At 35.0% G+C, this 26,977-nt stretch overlaps 1 protein-coding gene across 13 annotated transcripts in view; it reads left to right on the forward strand.

Annotated features, from left to right (window-relative positions):
• Positions 1–4,144: 4,144 nt before the first annotated feature.
• LOC123875230 (potassium voltage-gated channel subfamily KQT member 5) overlaps positions 4,145–26,977 on the forward strand; it is a 47,901-nt gene continuing 25,068 nt past the window's right edge. For 5 of the 13 annotated variants that reach the window (XR_006798122.1, XM_045920974.1, XM_045920959.1 and 2 more), the window contains exons 1-5: positions 4,145–4,388; positions 13,180–13,353; positions 14,782–14,916; positions 16,712–16,794; positions 26,047–26,222. Coding sequence is in view for 12 of the 13 variants with exons in the window: in XM_045920974.1 (XP_045776930.1) it covers positions 4,339–4,388; positions 13,180–13,353; positions 14,782–14,916; positions 16,712–16,794; positions 26,047–26,222 (618 nt within the window). In the remaining variant the exon portion in view is untranslated. Of the gene's footprint in view, positions 4,389–5,109; positions 5,165–13,179; positions 13,354–14,781; positions 14,917–16,711; positions 16,795–26,046; positions 26,223–26,977 lie in introns of those variants that run through there. The other 8 variants (XM_045920966.1, XM_045920989.1, XM_045921031.1 and 5 more) reach the window with 5 other exon arrangements.

Here is a 26,977-nt window from a genome sequence, read left to right on the forward strand (position 1 = left end):
CCACAGAATAATAACTCACATTTCACAATAAAACTTAGGTATCTACAATTGTTCTCTTTGACTTTATCATAAAAATTAGTCTGTGGTTATAAAAAGAAAGTCGAAATATGTTATTGATCTGTGGTTGAAATCGAAATTGTCGCACGCACGCTTATGAGTGAAACTTCAGAACATTAAAAAATCGCAAATTAAAAATCGCTTGTGGTGCCATCTATATGAGAGCACGGCTTAACAAATAGATAAATATATATATATATATAATATATATTTAAACAAACGATAATGGAATTGACAATGTTTGTTTAAAACATGTTCAAAAATCTTCAAAAAATATAATATATGCTAGTACAGTACATTGAAATAGCTTTAATTGAAATTTAATTAATTTTCGCGCTCTCGCACGCCTAGCGCGCTATTAGTGCCCTCTAGATGAGAGCACACACGTAACTTGGAAAAATAAATCTGGAGTCGCACATCTATCTCTAGTGATATAGTAGATAATCTATGGTCGCACGGAAAAGCTAGCAGCAGACAGACTGACACACTTTCGCATTTATAATATTAGTATGGATGAGTAGGTACCTATTGTCTTTAGATAATAATTGAAGTCCTTTATTAAATATAAATAATTTCCTGTGTTTCTGTTCTTTTATTTTTTTAATATTTCAAAGAAAAAGTTAGAACGCCAGCAAAGCAACTTGAGTTACGTGAGTGTGGTTACTATAGTCTCTCTCACCAAAGAGTATGTAATCACTTCTTCTTCTAGTGCCATCTCCTATCGGAGGTTGGCAATCATTAAGGCCAACTGGATTTTGTTCACCGATTTTGATTTTGATCATGTAATCACTAGCACCACTAGGTACGTTTATCTCTCACTCATGCAGAGGTACTTAGGTTAATGAAATGTTATTGCTTCTATTTTACGTTTGCTTTGGCTATTGTAGCTTAGTAATACTGCAACTCGCCATTGCACAATAACCAACTTACTGTGACAAACAAAAATACTGTTCACCATATACATACATACCTACAGATATACCTACCTATAGTAGTTACCTATTACAGAGTGTCTCGGAGAGCCTAATGACCTTAGCAGAGTTTTTCAACAAGTAGGCCTAAAAATGAATATGAGTAGGTAAGGCAAAATCATGTCTTATGCTTATGTCCCGCCTCAACTAGTAGGTATGCGTTCTCGAGTTCTGCACAAGAAATTGTTGATGACTATCTAGCTATTTACTTATGACTCCAACTAGGTAGGCCCAATTTTGAGATAGAGAATAGCCGCCGAAGTTACCTTCACTCGGCAGCGTTCGGAAAGCTTCGAGATGTTTTCTCGTTCAAGATTCATCAGCTGAAGACCCGAAGTCTTCGAATAGTACGTGTTGCCAGTGATGACATAATATGGATCCGAGACATGGTTACTAACAGATGGATCAGATATTCAAAAAAGCTCAGAGTGCCTCAGAGCTACTCAGCGGGATATGGACAGAGCTTTGCTTAAAAGTTTCTCCGCGTGATGAAGTCAGGAATGAAGAGATCCGTATGAGAATTAGAGTTACCGACATGACTTAACGTGCTGCTTAGTTGAAGAAGAAGAAGAATTTTGGGGTCCAAAGATTCTAGAATGGCGACCCCGCCAGGAAAGCGTAGTTTCGGCAGACCCTTCACTAGGTGGACGGAACGAGTCGCAGGGAGCCGCTGGATTTAGGCTTTGTAAGATCATGACACGTGGAAGTCCATACAAGAGACCTATATCCAGTGGTGGAAGTCATCGGTTGAAGATGGAGATGATGATGATGATAATGATGATTGTAACCAAAATTATACAGACTAAGTATCTAACTTTTTATCATCTAATTACGCGCCCGGAGCCGCGGGAATAGTTAGTATATTTATAACCATCAAAATAAACTGAAACATCGGAGATTGTACGTTCTTTCATAAAAGTCACATTCTAGCTAATGAGCTACAAAGGTTAGATACAAGCCCTCTCATTGCAAGTGGCTGGGGCCTGTCATCTATGCTCATGCTAATAGGCTGACACTACACCAACTAAATATTTCCAATAAACGATATCGATCCAAAATGTTAGCTTATTTCTGACTTTTAGTTTTTTGGAATATTGTTATATAGATACTAACATATAAAAGGAAAAGCTGACTGACTGACTGACTGATCTTTGTGTTGATAGAATCAACACACAGATCAGTCAGTCACTCATCTAACATACTGGATGGATCAGGCTCTTTGGCACGCAGATAGTTATTTATGACGTAGACATCCACTAAGAAGGGATTTTTTAAAATTCAACCCTAAGGTGGTAAAAAATAATAGGGGTTTGAAATTTGTTTAGTCCACCCGGATGAAGTAATGCACCTAATATCAGAAATATACGAGTATGTAAGTACCTTATCCGTCTCTCATAAAATTCTGAAGCGAAAGATACGCGCGAAAGAGGTTCTGACTGAAGGTTCTGACTGCTAGGTCAAGTGAAACGATAGTCGAGCCCAGAAGTAGAAGGACATTGAAGGTCGAGTAAGGGAAGCTGAATGATGGGACGGTAGAGCGAACTTCTGGCATAGCCCATTTAAAAAACTTGATCATTAACCTCATTATCATTATCTTCATTCGCAAATTCTAGGGTATTATTTGATTTTGTGTTAATTTTCATATATTTCGTAGCATAATTTATGAATTGTATAAAATGCCCAAGAAATAGAAGTCCATTGCGAAAATATGTATGTCTGTCTGCAAATGTTTACGGCTCATCCATTCAAGCACATTCGACGTTTGGTACAAAGATATCTTGCATCTCGGGGAAGTACATAGGCTATTTTTTGTCCCGGAATTTGATTTTCCGGGAGTTTCCAGGAGCTGTTTAAAAAGCCTGAATCATTTGCATTCTGGAGATGGACTTCTTTTATCCCGGAAAATCAAGGAGTACGTTAGTCAAATACGTGCGGTTCAAATGCCTTGTATATCGTGCACCGCCAACTAGGGTCTATAACATATATTTTAGAGATTCTCAGCCCTAAGCCCGCCTTTTGAATAACTTTTATGTGTAGTAAAATAAAGAGAAACAATATTTTTAATACATAGTATCACCAAGAAAATCCAACTCCCTTATATATTTTATGATTTTTTTTTCTTAAATAAATACCTACTACTTAAATAAATAAAATATTATATTTGAATGCTTAGGTCTGCTCAGGTTTACTTATTTATACTTCTTAGGTACTTATAAAAATCACACACTACAACATAAATATTATAAGGTTATTCAACTACATTCCAAGACTGTAGGTAGGCACGCTTTTTTTTGTGATATGAAAAAATACAATGCGGGTGACGATATTCAGAATCCAATAAAAAATAATAATCTTTTACACTAGTGGGGGTGCGCTGCCTATTCAAAGTTGGTTCGGGAAGAAAGTCTTCTCGCCTTCTAAAAGCCGGTCAAGTGCGAGTCAGGCTCGCACACCCAAGGGTTCCGTACTCGGGTATTTTTTTCGACATTTCGTGCGATAAATCAAAAACTATTATGCATAAATATAAATAAAAATCTGTTTTAGAATGTACAGGTGAAGCCCTTTCATATAATGTCCCATTTAGTATAATTATCTTGCTTTGAAAATTGAAAATACTAATTATTATTATTTGTTCATGAACACATTTGATTTTTTTTGTGATGTAACCACAAATTCACGGGTTTCGGATTTTTTGTATATACTTGTGCTATAAGACGTGCCAAATTTCATGATTCTAGGTCAATGGGAACCCTATAGGTTTTCTTGACAGACACGACAGACGGACAGACGCACAGGCCGACAGACAGACAGACAACAAAGTAATCCTAAAAGGGTTCCGTTTTTCCTTTCGAGGTACGGAACCCTAAAAAGAGACAACTTGTTATTGAATACACGATAGCACGTAGTAGCTAATTTTGAGATATTGAATATTCTCTAGTTAAAAAAGATTTTTTGGTATCGGGAAAGAATTCGAGTAGGATCACGATGACCTGAATTGTAGGAGATGGCCAGCAATTAGAAATAGGTGTGCGGGCGGGCGAGGGCGGCTCGCTGGGCGGGCGGCGCGGCGGCGGCGGCGGCGGTGGCGCGCGACGTCACTCGGCAGTCGGCGCTCGGAGCCCGCGCCTCGCCGTCAGCCCTCGCGCCGCCGCCCGCGGCTAGTATGCCGGCGCTCCGGGGCCGCTCGCCACGCGCCGCGCGCCCGCCCTCGCCGCGCGATGCCTCGGCTCCGACGTCTACGCGCGCCGCTCGTGCCCCGTAACGCACGCGTACACACATTTCACGTCTATACACCGGAATGTAAATATTTATGGATGTCAGTTTTCAGTTGTTTAGATTGGCTGTGAAATTCAAGGTAATGTAAGTAATGCTCGGCATTTACTATTTTCATGACAACTTTATGTTAGTTACTTGATAGTTTGAAATGGCTGAAAAAGTTGTACAAAATAAATTTGGCAAATTACGGCATGCCTTTTATGTCTCACTGTTTTGTCTTTTATGGTAAAATTAAGTGCTGTAAGTTCAGTAAATTGCGCATAAAGTGCCCTTCTATTTGGATCAATAGTTTACTATTTGTAGTGTTGGGTTCAACGGTTTTTCGCATTTAATTAAGTTATTATAACAATACGACAGCAAGCACTGTGCGCCGCGCCGGGCCGTCGCGACTATGCTCATTTGTATTTTTATTAAAATATTTTATGTTTATACTTTGCTTACCTATTGTTAATAAAATATATTAATTTAGTTTAAAAGTTAAATAATTAAAAACTGGGTAGTATCTTCTTTCCCTGTTATTATAATTTTGTTTAAGTTGACTCTTGATCACTTCACAGTTTATTTACTTATTTAAAAATACATAGGTTGTACACACACATATACAGTTACAAATTACAACAAATACTACAAGTTAGTTTCATCTGATGTTCCGTGAAAAGTACTGAATATAGCACCTCTCTACCAATAATATGAATATGGTATACTAATAGGTACTGTATCAAATGAGAATCAGCAACCTCCAACTTAAAAATGTTTTCCCATACCTTGTAACTGACTTACCTATTGATTGGCATAAAATGTTTAGGTGAAATGAAATCAACAAGGCGTGTTCGGGTACATGAAGATGCTATTCGTCATAGGTAATACATTACAGTATTTTTGTTTTTATTTGAATATACGTAGTACATTTAAGTAGAACATTGATTTATTCTACTTATTTTACTTTTATAAAAACGAAACCAATTTCAACGTCCTAAACGTTTCTTTATTTGCTATCGTAGTTAGATGATAAAAGCAACATCTAGAACTTCCTCTTGCATACACCCCATAGGCAGTCAATTTTTATAAAATACCTACGAATTCGTATTCTAACCCCTAAATTATATATTTTCTTATTAGGTACCCGATTATTCTTGATGGAACTTCACTTTGTTCTCAAACTGCAAACACTATTAATGACTTTAATATTTTTCGTTTAACCTGAAAGAACATGACTTATTTTAACCGTTGTCTATTTATTTAAAATTCATAATATATTGTATTGAACAATATCTTTAAGAGGGGTCTCTCCGTCACTCGCTCCATACAAACGTAGTTCCAATTTCATTTGAATATTAAGCAACCAAAGTCCATGAAATTTTGCAGACATATTCTAGAAACTATAACTATGCCTGTGGTTTTCCAGATTTCTGTTAAAATATTCGGTTTCAAAGTTACGCGGTCTTAAAAAATCACATAGGTACAATTCTTTGAGCCCCTGTAATTTTAAAACTATATATTTTTAGAAAAATCTAAAACACCACAGGCGAAGATATTAGTTTCTAGAATATGTCTGTAAAATTTCATGGACTTTGGTTGCTTAATATTCAAATGAAATTGGAACTACGATTGTATGGAGTAAGTGACGGAGCCCTGTTAATAGGTGACCCCATATTTTCACATAAAATAATATAAAATGAGTATTTACGGATGTCTTCCAAAATGATTTTAAAAGTACGAGGCGCCAACCTAGTCTGTTTAAACTAAACGAGCCTGTTAGAATGCTATTTCGATTGAGACTTGTATAGTACCTACTTTCTCTCATTTGCAAGAAAATAAACAAAATTATTCCGAAAAAAATCCATTGCACTTTATACAGTTAGACTGCGATAATAAACCATCGAACACTTTTGCCAAGTAAAATGTACCTAATAATTTTTCCTTTTCATTAAACAACTTAAAATTGTATTGAACTAATATGAAAACGTCCATATTAATTTCCATTTGCGCCAATTGTATTGCGAGGAGTCTATTTAAAACTCTTGAAAAATAAGCACATTCAGCCTTTATAACTTCTTTGCTTTGTAATATTAATCTAACAAACACCTCATTTATGTTAGCGTGCTTTAAAAGAACTTGTCTAACAATTAATATATCGTCCTGTTGGAAAATGCTGGCATGCGGATAGAAAAGAGCCGCTTGATTTTTTTTGAAATAATGAAGCAATTCATGAGGAATTAGAGGAAAATATATTATTTGAATTGTTGTGTTTCGAATATCAATATACTTACTTATCTATCTTGATAAGAGCGAAACAGATAGATCTAAAATACTAAGTTCCAAGGTAGTAAGTTGTTTAATGTAGGTTGGTTGTGACTTCGCCATACGTCAATGGCGTAATGGTGGTACTTACCACCCATAAAGTGCTCTACACACCATAGCCACCGACCCAGCGATCATAATAGAGTAAAGTAACACACTGGACCAGCAGTGGTCAAATACGCCGGGTCGGGACGCTAGGCATTTTGAAACAATCACATACTAACGGGTTGCACCCGCGCGTGCTACCCATATACACTAACTTCGAACGGCATATATACCCAAGGTGCCGTGATCTCGTTCTGCCTGCAAAGATGTTCCAGCTTGCAATGTTCTGAACCTGCCGAGCCAACCCACCAGCACTAACCCGCCACGCCGGCATTCCGCTGCGGTTTTGGTGTTTGCCTACTGCACTTTAGACAGAATCTTTAAGTACCAATGGCGTTTTGACCCAAGAATAAGCAGTGGTCAACGAGCCGAACATATTCGTATTCATATTCCATAGGTACTCGAATATATCATACCTGTTACATATTTATTAACTTTTATTTTTTATAATTTTGTAAGTGTTATTTCTGTTGTGAACTTTGGTTGTAAGTAGGAATAACCAAGTAGGTATATAGGAATCATTAACAATATTTTTGTCTGTACCTCCTGTGTACCTAGGACGTAGGTAGTATGTAAGTAGATACGTACTTATATAGTTTTACCCGAGTGGCGCCGTGAAGATCGATTATAAGGGTTAAGCTAAGTCATGTTCCTTCATCACGTCTTCACATGGATGAAGATAATATTATAACCTACTACACTTAAACCTTTTCTGAATGTACATATGTATTTAGTATATACCTAAATATAGTAACTATATTACAACTATCCCTTGTTTCTATTTAATACACCAACATCAAGAATATAAAGTTATAACTTATAAACACTTTTGTAGTTCACTTATCTACTTAGTTGTACTTCCCTATATCATGGCAGTACGTAGTGAGCGTTAGTAATTCAAATAATATGTTTGTATTAATAATATTTTTTTACCGGATTCATTTTAAAACAAACAAACTAGTATGCTTTGTAAAAAATATATTGTGTTTACCTACACCACACGCCGCATTTTGTTGTTCAAGCTATAAACTGTTAGTAAGTATTTTTATGTATTCGGTGCATAAACCTGAGAATCCTAAGATACTACTTTACTATATCTTAGGGTAGTCCTAATCAAATCCCATTTACATACACCATAATAATATATGTACTTAAGCAGTTGCCTCGGAACTCATTTACAAGCACGTCTACAGCTAAATTTCATGTCAAGGAAAATTAACCTGAAAACGTTATATATTCATAGGAGCCAGAATAATTTAGAGTAACGCCAAGAGACTTTGGTGTTTCCTAATTTTGTAACTTACTAATTGTTGCTGAGATCAAAAACAAGCTGCTTTCATCCAAGTACAAGATAATATAATTTAGATGTAGGTAAATCTGTTTATATGTCTATATTTAAGAGAATACTCACACTCTGTTAGGTAGCTATAATTAAAAAATAATAAATTCAGTTAACGTCTGAACTTTTATAAAGTAACAAATAAAATTATCATTTAACAATAGTTCAATTTAATTACTATTATTTCATTATGACGACGACGTTCTGAACCCAGCACTTACCTAAATCTAATGAACCATTCTTGTTAGGGCTATTATTGACTAAGTAATTAATAAAGTTATATACCTATATAAAATTTAAAGTTTTTAAAAAGCGCGTGGCTGTCAAATCGAGGATGATGTTTTTCCGCAGCGTTCCCTATATCTTTTTGTAAAACCAAAGCTATTTGTAGTATTATTTTTTATGTTGTTGGAACTCTTGTAAATTGTTACCATTTTTGTTGTTGAGTAATTTTAAACTAATTTCTTATTCCTACGTATTATAGAAATTATTATTTACGTAATTGTTATTAGTTATGTATCGGCTAGGTAAAACGTAATTCACTTGTTGTAGACAGATTGCAAAACAAAAGCTTTCAGTTACAAAACCAATATTTCTAGATGTCGAATAAAAAGTCTCAATGGCACCCAGCCATTGCCTGGAATTTGGAAAGTTTAACAGGTCTGCCATGCGCACCTGTGCTTAAGAGAATTGTGGCAAAGTTTAATAAAATACAAGTTTTGTACAAAACATCAAGTTTTCGTTATGGAAGCTTTTGATCATTCGGTTTGTAGTACTTATCCATTTATACCCTGGATTAACACATAGGCTACATTTTATCCCAGAAAATCAATGAGTTCCCACGGGATTTTTAAAAACTATATCGACGGGAACGAAGTCGCGGGCTGAATCAGCTAGTAATTAAAATAAAACCCTGACATCTGATTGTACATCTGATCTGAGTGTACATAAGTACCTACCCTTCATAACCAGCTAAAGCGACTTTCGGTAATGAATCGTCAACGATCTCAATTTCATACTTTTCACCTATTTGTAAATCCCAAATCAGAAAGAGCCTGTTGTTTCTCTTTTTTTAAGTCTTACTTGTATCCTGTTAATAACAAAGATGACTACTATCTACACTTTTAGTAGGCAGTTATGGTGTTTTAGAATTATTGCAATATGCATGTTGCATGAACTTGTGTGTTGTTGTGTGAAACTTGAAAAAAAAAAAATGCGTTCATTCGTTTTAAAAGCTTTTGTACATTTGTTATAGGAAGCTTCTTAAATGATATGATAGTTGATTTTAATATCAAAAGTTACGAGACCTGAATTCTATCGCGGCCTTGGCTATTGGCCTTTGTCCTTTTTGTCTTTTTTAAAGTGTTATCGGCAGTGAAGGGGTCAAAACGGACTAAAGTCACTTCAAGGCCGCGATAGCCAGAGGGATACAGGTTACAAGGATACAGATTTTGAATAGATTAAAATTATTCATTTCGGATTTTACGGTGTTTGAGGAAGTGTAGGCAAACATTTTAATCAAATTATTAAAAAAATCGACAGAGTACGAGTCAGACTCGTGCACCGGGGGTTCTGTACTACAGTCGCGTTTTTTCGACATTTTGCACGATAAATCAAAAACTATTAAGTATGCATAAAAATAAATAAAAATCAGTTTTAGAATAAGTAACAGGTAAGTTCTTTCACTATATCAAGTGGGGTATCATATGAAATCTTAATTTGAAAGTTGAAAATACTAATATATGTTCATGATCACATTTAAATTTTTTTTGCGATGTTACCACAAATTCACGGTTTTCGGATTTTTCCCTTAATGTGTGCTATAAGATCTACCTACCTGCCAAACATGAATATAGGTCAACGGGAAGTACCCTATAGGTTTCTTGACAGACACGACGGACAGACAACGAAGTCATCCTATAAGGGTTCCTTTTTTTTTTTTGAGATATGGAACCCTAAAAAAGATCATAGTTTAATTATTGAACTTTAATGATTCTTGATCATAACTTTATGTTTTTTAAGTTTAAAGAATAAAAGGTTTCTAATTTATTTTTAGTTGAAGAACAATACGTTCGTTAGCTGTTATCTACATACATATGCTAATAATACTATAACATCAAAGAGTATCATATTATACAAGAGGAGTGATTTACTGCAAAAGGACCTCAATCTGAATGTAGTGAACAGGAACACAAAGTAGATAAATGTAAGTTGTAAAGGGTTTTTTGATGATCAATAACATTACGAGACGATTCTTCAGGAGAAACTCAGTGATTGACTTTTATCTTAATCGGTAAATCCGCACTAGAGCGGTAGTGCTCACTATGAGATAAGATGCCTTTGTTAGATTAGTAAAACCTTTTTCTTAGATAAATATTCGTAAAAGTTTACGTATTGTAATTTTTAAATAGGAAATAGGCGCCATAACCGCTCCTCCAAAAAGGCTACGCTATAAAATTACTATAAAATACGTAAGTAATCAGTTGGCATTGAGTTCTTCCACGCTGGACGAACGAAAAGCGTTATGCTTCCACCCCTTTTTTGAAATGGAAAAGCCTTTTGTTCTCTATAAGATTGGGTATAATTGCTTTTTTGCATTTACAATTTCTTTTGATTGACAAAACATTTCCTCTCTCTTATGAAATTGAAATTGAGTATCAGATATTTTGAAACAAAAACTTACCCGTCCGTCTGTCTGTCAGCGGGCTGTATCTCATGAACCGCAATAGCCAGAGTATTTTTTTTACAGTAAGTATGTGTATTTATTTTTCCGCCATAACAACAAATAATAAAAATTTCAAGATGGCCTCCATGAAAATTAAAAAAACTTACACCTAACCGGTTTTTAGGGTTCCGTACCTCAAAAGGAAAAGCGGAACCCTTATAGGATCACTTGGTTGTCTGTCTGTCTGTCCTTCTGTCCGTCCGTCCGTCCATCTGTCGTCTGTCAAGAAAACCTATAGGGTACTTCCCGTTGACTTAGAATCATGAAATTTGGCAGGTAGGTAGATCTTATAGCACAAGTACAGGAATAAATCTGAAAACCACGAATTTGTGGTTACATCATTAAAAAAAAATTAAAATGTGTTTGAATTTTCAAAGTAAGATAACTATACCAAGTAAGGTATCATATGAAAGGGCTTTACCTGTATATTCTAAAACAGGTTTTATTTATTTTTATGCATTATAGTTTTTGATTTATCGTGCAAAATGTCGGAAAATTACCCGAGTACGGAACCCTCAGTGTGCGAGTCTGACTCGCAATTGGTCGGTTTTTTATTTTCTTAAACGCATACAAATTGAGAACAAGAGATATACTTACACGTTGATATAATATTATAGATTTTATTCATATTTTACTGTGCAAAATTTTAAAGAGTGAAAATTTGAGATGCAAAAATAAACATTCAAACAAGCTTGTTTTCCGACGGTTGGATATAAAACGCGTCGCTAAATGACGAACAAGGCTCGCATGGAAAACAACATGGCACATAATATAGGTACGAGTAGGTATTTTGAATTGAGCAGTGTACCTGCCTATGTAGTAATAAGTATGGCTCTACCTCGGGCCTCTTGTACTCTTATTTTATTTCTTTATTTAGAGTATCTCTCATGGTGTGCTTGAATTTACAAAGAGTACCTAACTTTGTGGCTATAGTAACGATACTTACCTACTTAGTGATTTTATACTCATCTTGTAGGCTGGAAACTCGTTTACAAATTCAGAGTTACTGTAGCACTTATATTTTAACTGAAGTGCAGGCGGTTCATTTAAAAAAAGAAAATGTAGGTAGCGCATGGCCGTTGTCGACGCAAATTCGGTAGGCAAATTGTGCCGCAGGTTGACCTGACTCTATATTACGTAAGGTTGTACCTAAGTGTTTTAAACTTCAAACAGAATACATTAATTAATTAAGTACAAAGATTGAAATGGACAAAAATGTTACATATTATACACATCGACACCTTTATAGATGTTATTATATTATATATATACCATTAAACTCACTCAGGGTGCATTTTGCATTATTCAATCTTTGAATAAAATAAAACAAATAAATATTATACTAAAGTTTTTATTATTATTATTTAAATATTTTATTATAGTCTTCCAGGTATATGTAGCGCAAGATTCCGTACTGCAAATGATGAAGTGTTCATTAGATTTCAAGGTTTCAAGTCTGTTGTGAAAATCTATTACATATTAAGGATCTATAAATAATTACTATTAAACGTAAAAGTAGAGTTCTTATTAAAAATTAATCAGAGGGTATGGGAGTGCCCCCGCCAAGACGAGCCAAACTAAAGAACGAGGCACTACCTACCTTTTCTGGAAGCGTTTCGTCGTATTTTAGAACCGTCATAGCTTCGGTCCGGATGACGCTAGAAAGCTGATATTTTCAGGAAAAGTATCCTCAGCAAATTTATTAAAAACATTAAATATCAATTATCTATAGTTTCAGGCTAGAACATTAAACCATAAACGGCCAAGCCATACTTTTTACCAAGATGTAGGGTTTGTAGATAATAAGTAGAGTTATTTGTTGTTTATTTTTATAAATGTGATACAGTCAAGAGAATTTAAGAGCTTTGTACTTTCGACTTGGGATAGGCTCCATGGGCAGCACAAATGGAAGCTCAGCTAGAGACTTGGCTCTACTAGAGACCTCGTAACTTTTCATTATGAACTTGTAAGCCTTGGCAACCAAATTTACATGAAATGTTTTTGTTGGGTTTATACCACTATTGAACATTATGTAAATATATGTATACATAGTTGAATAATGTACCTATGTAGGTACATCAATATTATGGAAAATAAATGTGGACCAGCTGCCCGTAAGGTTGTTTTTCGAATAAGGATGGACCTACTAGGATAATTAGTGCGGTACACACGAGATAAGTGTGTGAAACCTACCAAGAAAAGTGCTTTATATTTCTGTAGCTTAGGTTAGCTTAGCTCTGGTAAGAAGAGCAAGCTATGAAAATGAAGAGATTATATTGCTGGATTGGTGGTGGTACAAACACTCCTAGCGTATCCTTATTGGGAAGGCAACCGTCCCTTATTGTCTGAAAAAGTAGCTAGGTCCATGAAGAAACCTGAGGTGAATGTGGTGTGGTTGGTTCCAGTGAGAGTAAGCGTGGCGGCGACCGGCTGGCGGCGCCTCGGATGTCGCTGCTGGGCAAGCCGCTCAGCTACCGCGCAACGCGACGCGACGCGCGTTACCGACGCCTACAATCCAAGTTCTATAATTTTCTTGAACGGCCAAGGGGTGTAAAGGCCGTCCTATATCATATGATTGTGTGAGTCTTAATATCAACTTATTTAAATAGTTCAAATTGAATAGTTGATACAATTTAATATTAATCTTAAACTTCAATCTGTAAGACCCGCAGGAAACTCAAGAGCCGCAGACGATGCGCCGATCGATCGTACTTATCGATAAATAGCTGAATGACCACAACACTGACTTGGTGCGCGCGGTGATTGCGTCTCGCGCGGGTTTTTGGGTTATCTCGATCACTTTAATTTTTATCTATTCAGAAAGCCGGTTAGCTGACTCAAAAGCGATAAATTCTTGAGCTCAATCTACTGTCTGAACCATGTGTTTCAGTGTTTTTCTCTTATTTTAAAACTGTTGCTCAGATAGAATGCTTTTACTATCAATAAATTACATTAGTGACAGATTCGAGGACAACTATGACGATGATAGAGTTATTTTTAGGTATATCATGACTAAACTTCTTGATCTATCCTTTGCTGTTTGTTTGGTTTAATATTATTAAAAATTATTAATAAATAAAATTGGAGTGTCTGTCTGTAATTTCGAAATAACTACCTCATATTAAACTCATATGGTTATTTGAACGATACCATAACTGAATCACACGTTTTTAAAATTTTTGTCTGTCTGTCTGTCTGTCTGTCTGTCTGTCTGTCTGTCTGTCTGTCTGTTTGAAAAGGCTAATCTTTGGAACGGCTGAACCGATTTTGACGGGACTTTCACAGGCAAGTAGAGGATTGACCAGGGCGTAACATAGGCTACTTTTTTAACCGACTTTCAAAAAGGAAGTTGTGTTTTTCTACCTATGTACACCGAAATCTCCGAGATTTCTGAACCGATTTGCGTCATTTCTTTTTTAATCGATAGAGGAACTTTGCGACATTGTTTCATAAAAAATTTGGAGTCCAACTCCTCAATCCTGATGCTACAGGGGATCTGACCAATCCACGCGGGCGAAGCTGCGGGCATCAGCTAGTAAATAATATGCATATATAATAACACAATCATATTTTTTTGGAAAATTGTATAGTGTTATATGTATATTACGAGAAAACTTTAAACATAACTTATATTGAAAATAATGTTATGAAGTGCAGTCTGGTCACAATAGCAAGAAAACTTTACTTATATTCGAGAAGAAACGAGACCAACTTGCTCTCACGGACAGTTTTCATTTTAGTATTCTATCTGAGAACAACAAACAAATGCTAAAATCACGACAAAAGTTATAACAACTGCTTAGATATAATAACTGCATAAACTACTCGTATAATGTGAATGCCACATTTCTCAAATAATAATACAACATTAAAATGATTTTAACTTATAACTTAGACTGTTATTAATTGTATATTAGGTATAAATGCGGTTCATTTCATGATAGCAATTAAGTTTGGTGTAACTTGAACAATATTGCGTGTGTTCTATTTACTGTTTACGTCAACAGGTTCCTGATGGTGTTCATGTGTTTGTCGCTGTCGGTATTCTCCACAATCGAAGAGTACGAGGCGAAGGCGGGAATCATTTTATTCTACATGGAGACCGTAGTTGTCGTCTGGTTCGCAATAGAATTTTTTTTAAGGTACAATATATTAAATTATTTATGAGTAATGTATTTACGTGGTTAAACGTAAGAAAACTATTTTAAACGATATAGAAGAACATAAATACATACAAAAATATTTATTAAATAAATAAGAAAGGAAGCCGACTGGGTAAAACCCTGTAAAAACTTAGACAAATCTAACAACATCTTATTTATTAAAATCTATTTATCCGTTTAGATATCAGGTGACGTTTAACATTTTTTGATATATAAATGCGCTAGATACATACACACCAAAAACCTTACCCTCCTTCTGTGCAGTCGGGTAAAAATCACAAAGTATTCTTAGTAAATACAAAATTATCGTTGCATTAAACAACGCCAGTAACAATGCTTCGTCATCGACATAGGTAGGTACTCGTATGAGCCAGTAAATGTCCACTTCAAACCGATCAATATAATATGGTTACAGGTATTGAAAAGCACCTCTTGACGACTCTAGTACTGTCATATTTAACTTTTCAGTTTTTTATTGATTTCAGTGGCATTGATAATATTATGAATGCGAAACTTTGTCTATCTGTCTGTTTGTCTGTTAGCCTTTCACTGCCCACATTTTTAACCGATTTTGACGAAATTTGATACGAAGATACCTTGCATACCGGAAAACGACAAAGGCAACTTTTTGTCCCGGGAAATGAAATTCTTCCCACTGTATAAAAAAATTAAACTTACGCGGACGAAGTCGCTGGCATCACCTAGTTTGCAATAAAGATACTTTTATATTTTCATGAATAGGTTTATATAAATTGAATTGCAGTAGGTAAAACAAGTTATATTTTGTAGCGAACATATTGTTTATCTTCGCAATATCCCTATTCTGTAGATAATCTTTACAAATTACCCTATGCAGAGCTTTTTAATAATGATTAATGATACACGTACAGGCAACCACCGCGCCGCTACTAAGGCAACGCGAATGTAGATATAAACCAACGTAGAGCCTTAGCGCACCAAGCCATTTATAATGTACTTTAAAAAAGTTATAAGAGTAATACTTATTACCAAAGCTTTCATACTCGTATAATTGAAAAAGCTCTACGAGTATGCTACGTAGGTTCAAATAATATAATGATTCTTTGATTGTGCATTAGTGAAGATGTATGTTTGGCTATATGTAGGCTTAGGTACACAATATTGTTTTGTTAGCATGTATTTCGGTGCATGCTTTTATTCGTTACATATAGTATTCAACAAGTACTATAAAGTTACTACTAATATAAAGTAGGTACCTTTGACATCAATACTTTGTGGAAATTATACACACAGACTCAGCATAATAGGCCTGATAACTGACCATATTCATAATTACATGTACCTAATTCTACGGTATGTAGATCGTTGAACATAGTATGTTGTGTATATACAATGTATATTCGTTGCTTACGTACTATTCACGTGCACTAGGGACAGTTTGCAAGCAAACTTAACAAAACTTAGTTAGTTATGCAAAACTAGGTTAAACATGGATTGTTAAATATTTCAAGTCAAAATACTCACCTACTAGAATTGATACAGCTGAAAGTAGTAGATTTATTTCAGGTACTATTTGCTTGCGAAAAATGACTTCAATAAATGAAACATTATGAAATTAAAAACTCGTCAGGTTCTATATGTAGCTACGAGTATGTATATAATCTTAAATTAAGTTTGATACACTTAGTAATATTTTAGTTTTGTTTGTTTGGCTGGCGTTCATGACATGCCACGAAAACAATTTCTCATTTCTCTGTAGCATAGATAGATTAAATATTATTCAATTTTTAAAAAGGTTATGGTCGTCAGGATGCCGGTCCCGGTACCAAGGATCCATGGGGCGTCTCAAGTTCTTGAGGCGACCTTTCTGTATAATAGGTAAGTGTAAGACTTCAACAATTTATTAAATAGTGTTTAAATATTTAGTACATGAGCGACCGAGACTCGCTCTGCATTTTCAAGATCTAGTAGACGTGGAAAGTAAAACATTGTCTAAATACAAAATATCATCTAAATCGTTACTACCGTTTCCTAGAAACCAATCATTACATACTATAATATACTATGATATGTGTATACAATATACTTATTGTGCCACGGAACAGGTTTCAACAATATAGTAAAAAACAAAAAGATATTTCTATTTTTCATAATCAGACAATTAATATTGGAAGAAAGCTAGGCTAGGAAAATATTAGTTGTAGTTTGGAGTAATACAGACAACTGCGTAAAAGTTCTGAAAATAATTTCTAAATGAAATATTGGACAGTAAAAATAATTTAAATTATTTATTAGAAAGATTGCTAACGTTAAAAATAACTTTTCATTTACGTAGCCTTAATATAACTTTGTTCGTGCTCCGTGACCTTAACATTTTCGGAGACTTGAAAAACGTTTCATGCGACAGCACCGCCATTCAACTCTCTGGGGAGCCGCCCGCCCTGCGACCGGGCCGTAGCCCGTAACTGGCAAACACTGCCGCACGATTCGCCTACTTGGCTTTATAGGAGTACCCAACTGTATTACGTCTTGACAGTTGACCTATTAATTGAACCTCTATATAGAGTGGCTGGCGAAACGATGTCCAAAGGTAAAATGTTGATTCGAATAGCCCTTAGTCAAAATTTTAGCTTAGGAGATCACTTTCCCGTTACTATATGTTTTTAATTTTACGTTATTATGCCTCGAATTTGCTGTCATTCAAATCGTAACTTGGTCTTCACGAATTACATTTTGTGATGTTATAATAGATATAAATAATTGATATAATTAGATCTCACAAGTAAAAGTTACGAGCAAGATTACGTTTTCAACGTCTAATAGAGTCGAATTACAAAGCTCCATTCACTTATACGTAAAAGAATGATTAGAAATATTGAATTATGAGTCCATTATTCCCACTCTCTACATTTTTTCTCACCCGCATACTTTTCAAAAATAGCATTGTCGATTGCGACTTGGCATAACTTTCCTTATTGAATTTGGTATAACCTTCTAATTAGGTAAAACTCTTTGTTACGTATGTATATTTATAGGTAAATTCTATTAAGTTTGGTCCTTACTGACATAAGGAGCATTTACTTACCTATAATCGCTTTCTATGCTGCATTATCATGAGTTAATTGCAGTTTAGTTTGAAAATTGTACCTGAACGCTAAAAAGACGCCTTGCCTGTTAATAGAAATAATAATCCTTTGTTAATTTATTACTCTACATACTTGGTAATTTTAGTTTTATTTTGAAAGAATAAAGTACTTAAAAAACGAGGTAACGCAAGTGTTTAACGAAAATAGGTTCATACTAGTAACAAAGACCCTAAAATAGTTCAAAGACTAGTATAATAAATTAGCAATTCTACGTCTATATTTACGGTCACCATAAAATCAAAAGTTGCAGACGTTGTGGTCGTTTAACTTTTAATAACCCGACTATCGCGAAATCGGCTTAGAAGATATTCTGTATGTACAAAAGGTAGGATTAAATACATAATAAGACACTTTACGTTACAAGTTATATACGTTACTTAACGTTTGTTAACAACTACCTCAAGATGCTGCCTTATATCATGAGTCATAGACATCTAGACCTATATCAGATTAATTATTATTATTTATAAATAATTGGCGGGAATGGATTATAAATCACATTTAGTTATTAACTATTTGGATCAATACATATTATGTCGTATTTTACATTTAGCTGATATAATTGTTACGTTAATTGTCTATTACATCACCTTGGTTTACCTCTGTGGTAATTTGTCAAATAGCTTCCCGAAAACAAGTAGGTACCTACCTACCTTAAAAAAATATATCTGTCAAACTGATAGAAATAGCGAAGGAATCGAATAAAGACGGGTATTGAGAAATAATAATTGTAAGCGAAAACTATTCTCAAAAATACAGTGAAGTGAAATTGGAAAGTGTCTATTATTCAAACCTGTCCCTATACTTCTGCAACAGTCAGAAGTGGGATCACAAGAAGAGAAGAGAACAGAACATTGAAGAACGTGAAAAGAAAATTTTTTTCTTCTCTTCTGAAGACACCACGCCTCTCTTAGAAAATAACATCATGGACCTATATCGACGCAAACTCATCTTCAAGATGCGACCCGAGGACTGCCCTGTGTATTATAATATCAGGGGACTTGAAGTTGAAATACCTACGAGCAAAATTACGGTCTACCAATACCAGAAACCCTACTTACTTTATTAAGGGTACCTACTTATCATCATCGAAAAATTATAGAAGCAAAATTATGGTCTACCAATACCAGAAGCCCTACTTACTTTATTAAGGGTATCTACTTATCATCATCGAAAAATTATAGAAGCAAAATTACGGTCTACCAATACCAGAAGCCCTACTTACTTTATTAAGGGTATCTACTTATCATCATCGAAAAATTATAGAAGCAAAATTACGGTCTACCAATACCAGAAGCCCTACTTACTTTATTAAGGGTACCTACTTATCATCATCGAAAAATTATAGAAGAATCTACTACTTCGGCGCAGGCTTCAAGATGAAGAGAAGGGGAATAAAACTTTACTACGTCTTCGCCACGCGGGGACAAGAAGAGCAGCTGTAATCTACTGACGGGCTAGCCACCACTCGCCGCACCGTGCTAGCCGCCACTCGCCTCGCCGTGCCAGCTGCCACTCGCCGCGCCGTGCCAGCTGCCACTCGTCGCACCGTGCCAGCCACCACTTGCCGCACCGTGCCAGCCGCCACTCGTCCTCCTGAGTCGCCATAGCAACAAAGTCGAGCATACCCGCACCCGGTGAGTCGTTTTAGGTATATTCACTCTAACCATCAATTTTCTGAGCATATGCAAATGCCTCTCAAAATATTAACATTAGTGCAGATAGAATATTTGCCTGCCCACATTGACACTGGAAGTTAGTTTTTCAAATGATTTGATAATACCATAAGTATCTAAAGTTTTCATCATAGAGGAGGTTTTGGGTGCGCATACATACAATCACTTAGCAGATTATGTAAAAAATGTGCATGCGTGTGTTATAACAGAAAAAAATAAGTATCTACTTAATTGTGATCTCTGCGCTGTAGGCCAATTCACTTAGCAACAGATCGTATGGCATTGAATGAGTGAAATATCGATTTTGTCAAATTATCATCGTTAGATAAATTAATAATTTTAGGTATATCATCAAATCATTTTTTTTTGTGAGGTTATTATTTACAAATTAAATAACCTGTATACGCGTTATTAAGTAGGTACTCCAAACACCGCTAGTCCTGTGGAATGAATTGAATCACAAAAATTCTGACAACCGCCTCTACCGCCATAGCTCAGTGTGCTGATTAATAAAGTATATACAAATACAAAATACAAAAATATTTATTTCGTTAAAATAATTTTACAGAGAACACATAAAAATTAGGACCATCCCAGTAAGTGCCTAGACTAGCTACTAGTACTTGTGGCAGACGGCCCCGCTCTTCCATAACATCTTTTACAATTGAAATAAATGAGTAGTTTCTAATAGTAAGTAATATTCTAACTTGTGACAAAATAATTTAAGCTATTTCATTTCTGGAGGTCTTAACCGCATTGAAATATGTAGGTATACAACTTATGAACGTAGGTGATGAAGCAGACTCTGTAGTAGTCCAAAATTTAAAGGCTCATGTCTAAATGTAATTACTCTGATTTGTTAGGATAAACCGCAACTAGCGATGGCTATCAGTTCACCATGGTACTTTAAAATGTGAGGATAAAATGTTAATAATTTAATCCTTAGCTAACTTTAGTGACTGTGTGACCTATTCATGCTAACGGGTGAATGACTCTCCAAATATCTATATAAATAAGTCTGTGTGAAATATGCAAATTAAAGACTGTATGACAAACCCAATGAGAGTAAGAAAAACAGCAATACTTCGAGCCAAATAATCTTAATGTGCATAATTAAATTTATAAAATTAATTATAATAGAGATTACTAGATGATACCTAACCAGAAAGACCAGAAAATAGAGCCAGATTAACCTATATCGGAAACTTAATTTTTGATAGTGCCAGTATGTACTGAACTTATTTTTAGATAAATGTATACTTACCTACTATTTTCATAGTTAAAAACAAATCATTTACACAATTGGGAACACTTTGATCGTCAATTGAATTTATAAGATAATGATGTAAGGTGACAATTAATTGCATAAATTCAAAATTTTAAGCGAGGATTCCAAACGCGCCTAGGCTAGGTCTGAGTAGAGCCTACAACAAACTGAGCTACTAGTTTTATTTTATTTGTTTTTTGACAAATCATATATACTAAAAATGGGTACTTATACAAAAGAGACTATTGTACCAAACTATGTACGTTAACTATTGGCTAGTATAGTACATGGAATTCAATAATAGGATTATGTAAAGGTCAGAAGTTTATAAGTAACAGTATGATAGGTTTAATTTATTTTATTTTGCTCAATCGCTGTGATTGGTATTCTTATCTCAACAATGCATTGACATAGCCGGAAATGAGTGAGCGTCGACCAATTAGAGGTGATTGCGATTGTGACATTATGACCTTATTTTGCCGTAAACGAGCTAGGACGTCGTAACGTCCAAGCATAAAATTTAACTTATTGATTTACTTAATAAGAAACACTTAAAATATACATATTCTACATTTATTAAATACATAACACTATAACTACACATATTATAGAATATATAACCTAGATAATATCGTATATCGATAACCTACTAAAAACAACAGTTATTAATTTTGAAACGAAAGAAAATCTTATGATAATACTAAAACAGTAAATGCTGATTAACATCAAGATAATGTCTGAATGTCTACGCTAAAGATATTTTTGAGTATCTTCATTTAAAGAAATAAGTGACTTCCCTAACAGAACGTCTGTGTGACTTCAGTAACGAAACATCTGAGTGACTTCCCTATCTGAATGTCTGAATGACTTCGCTAATGAAACGTCTGCGTGACTTCCGTAACGAAACATCTGAGTGACTTCCCTGTCTGAATGTTTGAGTAAAATCCATAACGGAACGCATGTATGACTTCCGTAACGAAACGTCTGAGTGAATTCCCTGACAGGACGTCTAAATAACCTCTGTAGCGAAACATCTGAGCGACTTTCGTAACGAAAAGTCTGAGTGACTTCCGTAACGAAATGTCTTGGTAACTTTTGAAACAAAGTGACTTCTTCTTAAAAAAATATGTCAACATCGAGAATGAAGATTGATAAAATACAACAATAGATAATGTAGTAAAAGAGGCTAGTAGACTCAAGAGTCAAGACTACTTTACTTTATTTTCACTACCGTTGATAAGCATTACAGTAAATAACTTCCTCTTCTTGTTAGTCCTTATTTATCCATTGTTAGACATAAGTAGGTCTCCTCACGTACACGCCATTCTTCTGAATGCTGGGTGAGCTTCCTTCAAGTTTTACCCGCAAGCTTGGTGATGTCGTCGGACCAACAGTATGGTTGTCTTCAGTAAATATAGTATGTTTCAAAAATACAAAAGTCATGAATAAAATAAAATATTTTTTTAAACTTATGTCTAAAGCTCTATATGCCTTAATTAATTACTAATTAACTTTTGACATGGATGGCCCATTAATGGAATAATAGTGTTTTATAAAATAAGAAATTCCTTTTGTTTGCATTCTGGTATCTAATATAATTAACTGAGACATGATAATATTTGCCAACTATCTCGAACCTTGGTAACTTTATAAATTCTCAAATAGTGCGGATAAGTGCTAAAAGACATTCTTTCATTTTCGAAATTGCTCTCCTAGATGCCTTGTTTTATAACAATCCTGTTTCTTGTTTCTTGTGGAAATAAGATTTGTTCTCTCGTACTTATGCTTTATTCTGTTCCTTATTCCTCATAGAAATTCACCTTCTGAGTAAAAAAATGCATTTTAAGTACAATGTCTGTACCTACTTTAAGGCATATCCTTAGAATATGTCTGTGAGATCTTCCTATGAATAATCCGTATGAAATCACAAAGAAGACCGCATGACCTATGCAACGAATCTGAATGAGCTACTTATTCGACGCACTCTGTCACCTACGCAAATAATCTGGGATACCTGCACAAATGGTCTATAAGACCTACATAATGAGCCTGTGTGACCCAAGCAACAAGTCTGTGTGACCTGTGCAACGAGTCTGAGTGACCCAAGCAACGAGTCTGTGTGACCTGTGCAACGAGTCTGAGTGACCTACGCAACGAGTCAGTGTGACCTACACAACGAGTCTGTGTGACCTACGCAAACGGTCTGTGTGACCTACGCCACGAGTCTATTTTGCTTATCTAGTCTATTTACTACTTATATATACCTATTATAATATCTGTGTGACCTTTCAATGATAAAAATTTATGCTGCATGATTTATTCAAAATGGGAAAAATAAAGGTATATACTACGTATGTACAACATGATTTGAAAGTACCAAAAATAAACTCTGCTAAAACAAAACCCTCTGCCAACCTGTTAATATCTAGGTATAAAATTACAATTATAAAAAAATCAAGTAATTGAAAATTACATATACATTAGAGAAAAATGAGTATGAAATTCAATAAACGTTTAGTACGGATTAAAAGAAAAAGGGCTAGAAATGAAATTTCGTATAAATATGGAAACTGTTTTGCTTTCCAGGTTTATAGGTGTCATCCCCGTGGCAAATTCATCTTTATATTAGAAAAAAAGCTAAAGCATCGAAAGTCAGTTACTTACCTAGTTACTAACATGATAATAATATTATGTTAGCGACCTCGAAAGATACCACCGAAACCTGCGAGATGTTACAATTTGATACCTAACTTTTCCCGTGCACCACAATAAGCAACTAATAAGTGCTGAGCCAAACATAATTCTAAATCAATTTTAGCTTCTTAATAAAATTGTCTCATGAGTCATGACGTCAGCTGTATAGAACTTATCTTGATAGTCATTTAAGTACCTACAATTTTGGATAGTAGGAAGCTACAACGAAATCTGTTACTTATATTTCGTCAATGTTAATCACATACCCACTGGTAATCAAAAGTTATTTTTATTTAGTACCTAAATCTTATAGCAAGTCATTAAAAAAAAAGAAGAAAATCAATAACAATTTTAATATGAAGTAGGTAATAACTAAAATGAATCTATTGAATATTATATCATATGTACATATTTCTAATTTAAATTATGAATGTCTACATGACCATGGTTGACTAAGTGAGACACTATTATTATTTAGCCTTTTAATGTTGATCACTTGGTGGCGAAACAGATTGACCAAGTGTTTTTTAGGTAACCTCTTAAGTGCATATTACTGTTCGGTGTTTTTCTTTTGCCAGGTGGCCGATGATGCGAAAGCCGGGATGTTATCTGCGGGCCGTGGGGCACGGCCTATCCAGGATGGCCGAGTGTTAACAACTACCTCAAGATGCTGCCTTATATCATGAGTCATAGACATCTAGACCTATATCAGATTAATTATTATTATTTATAAATAATTGGCGGGAATGGATTATAAATCACATTTAGTTATTAACTATTTGGATCAATACATATTATGTCGTATTTTACATTTAGCTGATATAATTGTTACGTTAATTGTCTATTACATCACCTTGGTTTACCTCTGTGGTAATTTGTCAAATAGCTTCCCGAAAACAAGTAGGTACCTACCTACCTTAAAAAAATATATCTGTCAAACTGATAGAAATAGCGAAGGAATCGAATAAAGACGGGTATTGAGAAATAATAATTGTAAGCGAAAACTATTCTCAAAAATACAGTGAAGTGAAATTGGAAAGTGTCTATTATTCAAACCTGTCCCTATACTTCTGCAACACGTTATAAGTTATATAAATTAATCAAGTTGCAAGAGCTACGTAGTAATTCATAAAGAAATACATTTGGCAAATCCACGTTTTTTTAATTCAGATACAAGTTGGCCCTTGACTGCAATCTCATCTGGTGGTAAGTGATGATGCAGTCTAAGATGGAAGTGGGCTAACCTGGTAGGGGTACGGTAGTTTCTTTTATTAAACCCATACTCCTTTGGTTTCTACACGGCAGCGTACCGGAACGCTAAATCGCTTGGTGCCACGGCTTTGTCAGTAGGGTTGTAACTAGCCACAGCCGAAGGCCTCCCACCAGACCAGAGATTTAGAAATTATAAAATTCCAACCCCCTGCTGGAAATCGAACCCGCGACCTCGCACTAATAAGGTCACCTTACTACTCCGCTAGAGAGGTCGTCAAAAACCTCTAAGTGCAAGGTCCAAAAGGCGTAGCACTTTCGTAGCTACTGCTACAAAGAATGCAACGTACGTGTTCCTTGAAGTCATAGTTCTTAAATAATAATAATTTAATATTAATGAAAGTTTCTTATTAATTCGACAGTTAAAAACTAAATTTAGTATTCATTATTAATAATATATCCTCTTATTAATAATTCTTCATTTGTAAGTAATAATTAATCAAATTTTTAATATTGATAGTATAACAGGGTCTATTCGGAGATATTACATTACTGTTAATACCATCAATATTTCCTCGATACAGCTTCGCTGTATCGCGTAATAATATTGATAGTGTAATGGGCCCCAATATATTTAATATAAATTAGTAGTAGATATCCAGTTTTCGCAAGTATTCTATTCTCGCCGACTATGTACGAAAATCGTACAGATTTTGTAGTGTTGCTAACGCGATACTGTGTAGTCCTGGAAAGGCCAAGGTTGCATCCTTGCGATATTTTCTGATCGCAGAATGTCGAATGTTTGCGATGGTTTATGCGTTAAAGGTATGAGGTCAAATGATTGCAATTGGATCTCATATCATATTATCCATACTAATACTGTAAATGCGAAAGTATGTCTAATTGTCTGTCTGTTAGCCTTTCACGGTTTAACCGATTTTGACGAAATTTGGTAAAGAGACAGCTTGCATTCCTGGGAAGAACATAGTTTTGGTCCCTGAAAATAAAAAGGTTCCCACGGAATTTAACAAAAACCTTAATCTATGTGGGCAAAACCACAACGTATCACCCAGTTTAATTATAATTTATAACAGTTGATGCAATTGTTCATTTAATAAGAAAGGCTTTCTGTACATAGATGTGACGACAATCTTGGCTTCAATGGTTGTGCTGGGTATGGGTTCCTCGGGCCAGGTGTTCGCGGCGTCGGCACTGCGAGGTCTACGTTTCTTTCAAATCTTGCGCATGGTGCGGATGGATCGGCGCGGCGGCACTTGGAAACTTCTAGGCTCAGTTGTTTACGCACACAGACAGGTGAAGCTAATAGATAATTAATCAAATAATTATTATTATTGAAATAAATGGATGGTTTTAGCAGGTACCTAATTTTTTTCAAAACATTATGTACCTACTCGCACATAATGTTTTGATATTTTGTTGTACTTTCTACTCATGGAACTTTGCACATATGATTAGTAACCATGGAAATAAAATAGTAGCATGTAGGTACCTATCCTGAATCTGATGCTGCATTGGCACTGCCCACATAAACGGTGAGGATGGAGGCTCTGCTGATTGTGAACACATATTACTAGACTCTAGGTGTCCTTCTACTCAACTTGACACTGCAGTGGCACTGCCCACTTCAATCGTGAGGACTAATGGTCTGTCGATTGTGATAAGATAATATAACCGTCAGGTGTGCCTAAACTTCATATTGATATTCTCTTGCTGCAAAATACCTGCCTACAAATATTGCCCCAGAGCAAGTTCTAAGATATATTTTAAGGTTGTAGGCCACCAGGTATTACTGCAGTTTCTTATACTTTTTATCTGGTTTAAAATTAGTTTTCGGATTTTAAAATAATAATTCATTTAAGAAGCTACAACGCAATCAAATAAATATAGCTAACAAACCTTTTTTTGTACTATTAGCAAAAATTTATTTAGTAGAGCAAAACAAAATATTAACATGAATAAACCTACCAGAATAGGTAACCAAATGAAATACTATAAATAACCTACCACAAGCTAAAAATGCTTTGTCTCTCGGGATTTTGGTATCGAAT

Source organism: Maniola jurtina, chromosome 2 (genome assembly GCF_905333055.1).
Source record: "Maniola jurtina chromosome 2, ilManJurt1.1, whole genome shotgun sequence".
In the NCBI taxonomy this organism is placed as follows: domain Eukaryota; kingdom Metazoa; phylum Arthropoda; class Insecta; order Lepidoptera; family Nymphalidae; genus Maniola; species Maniola jurtina.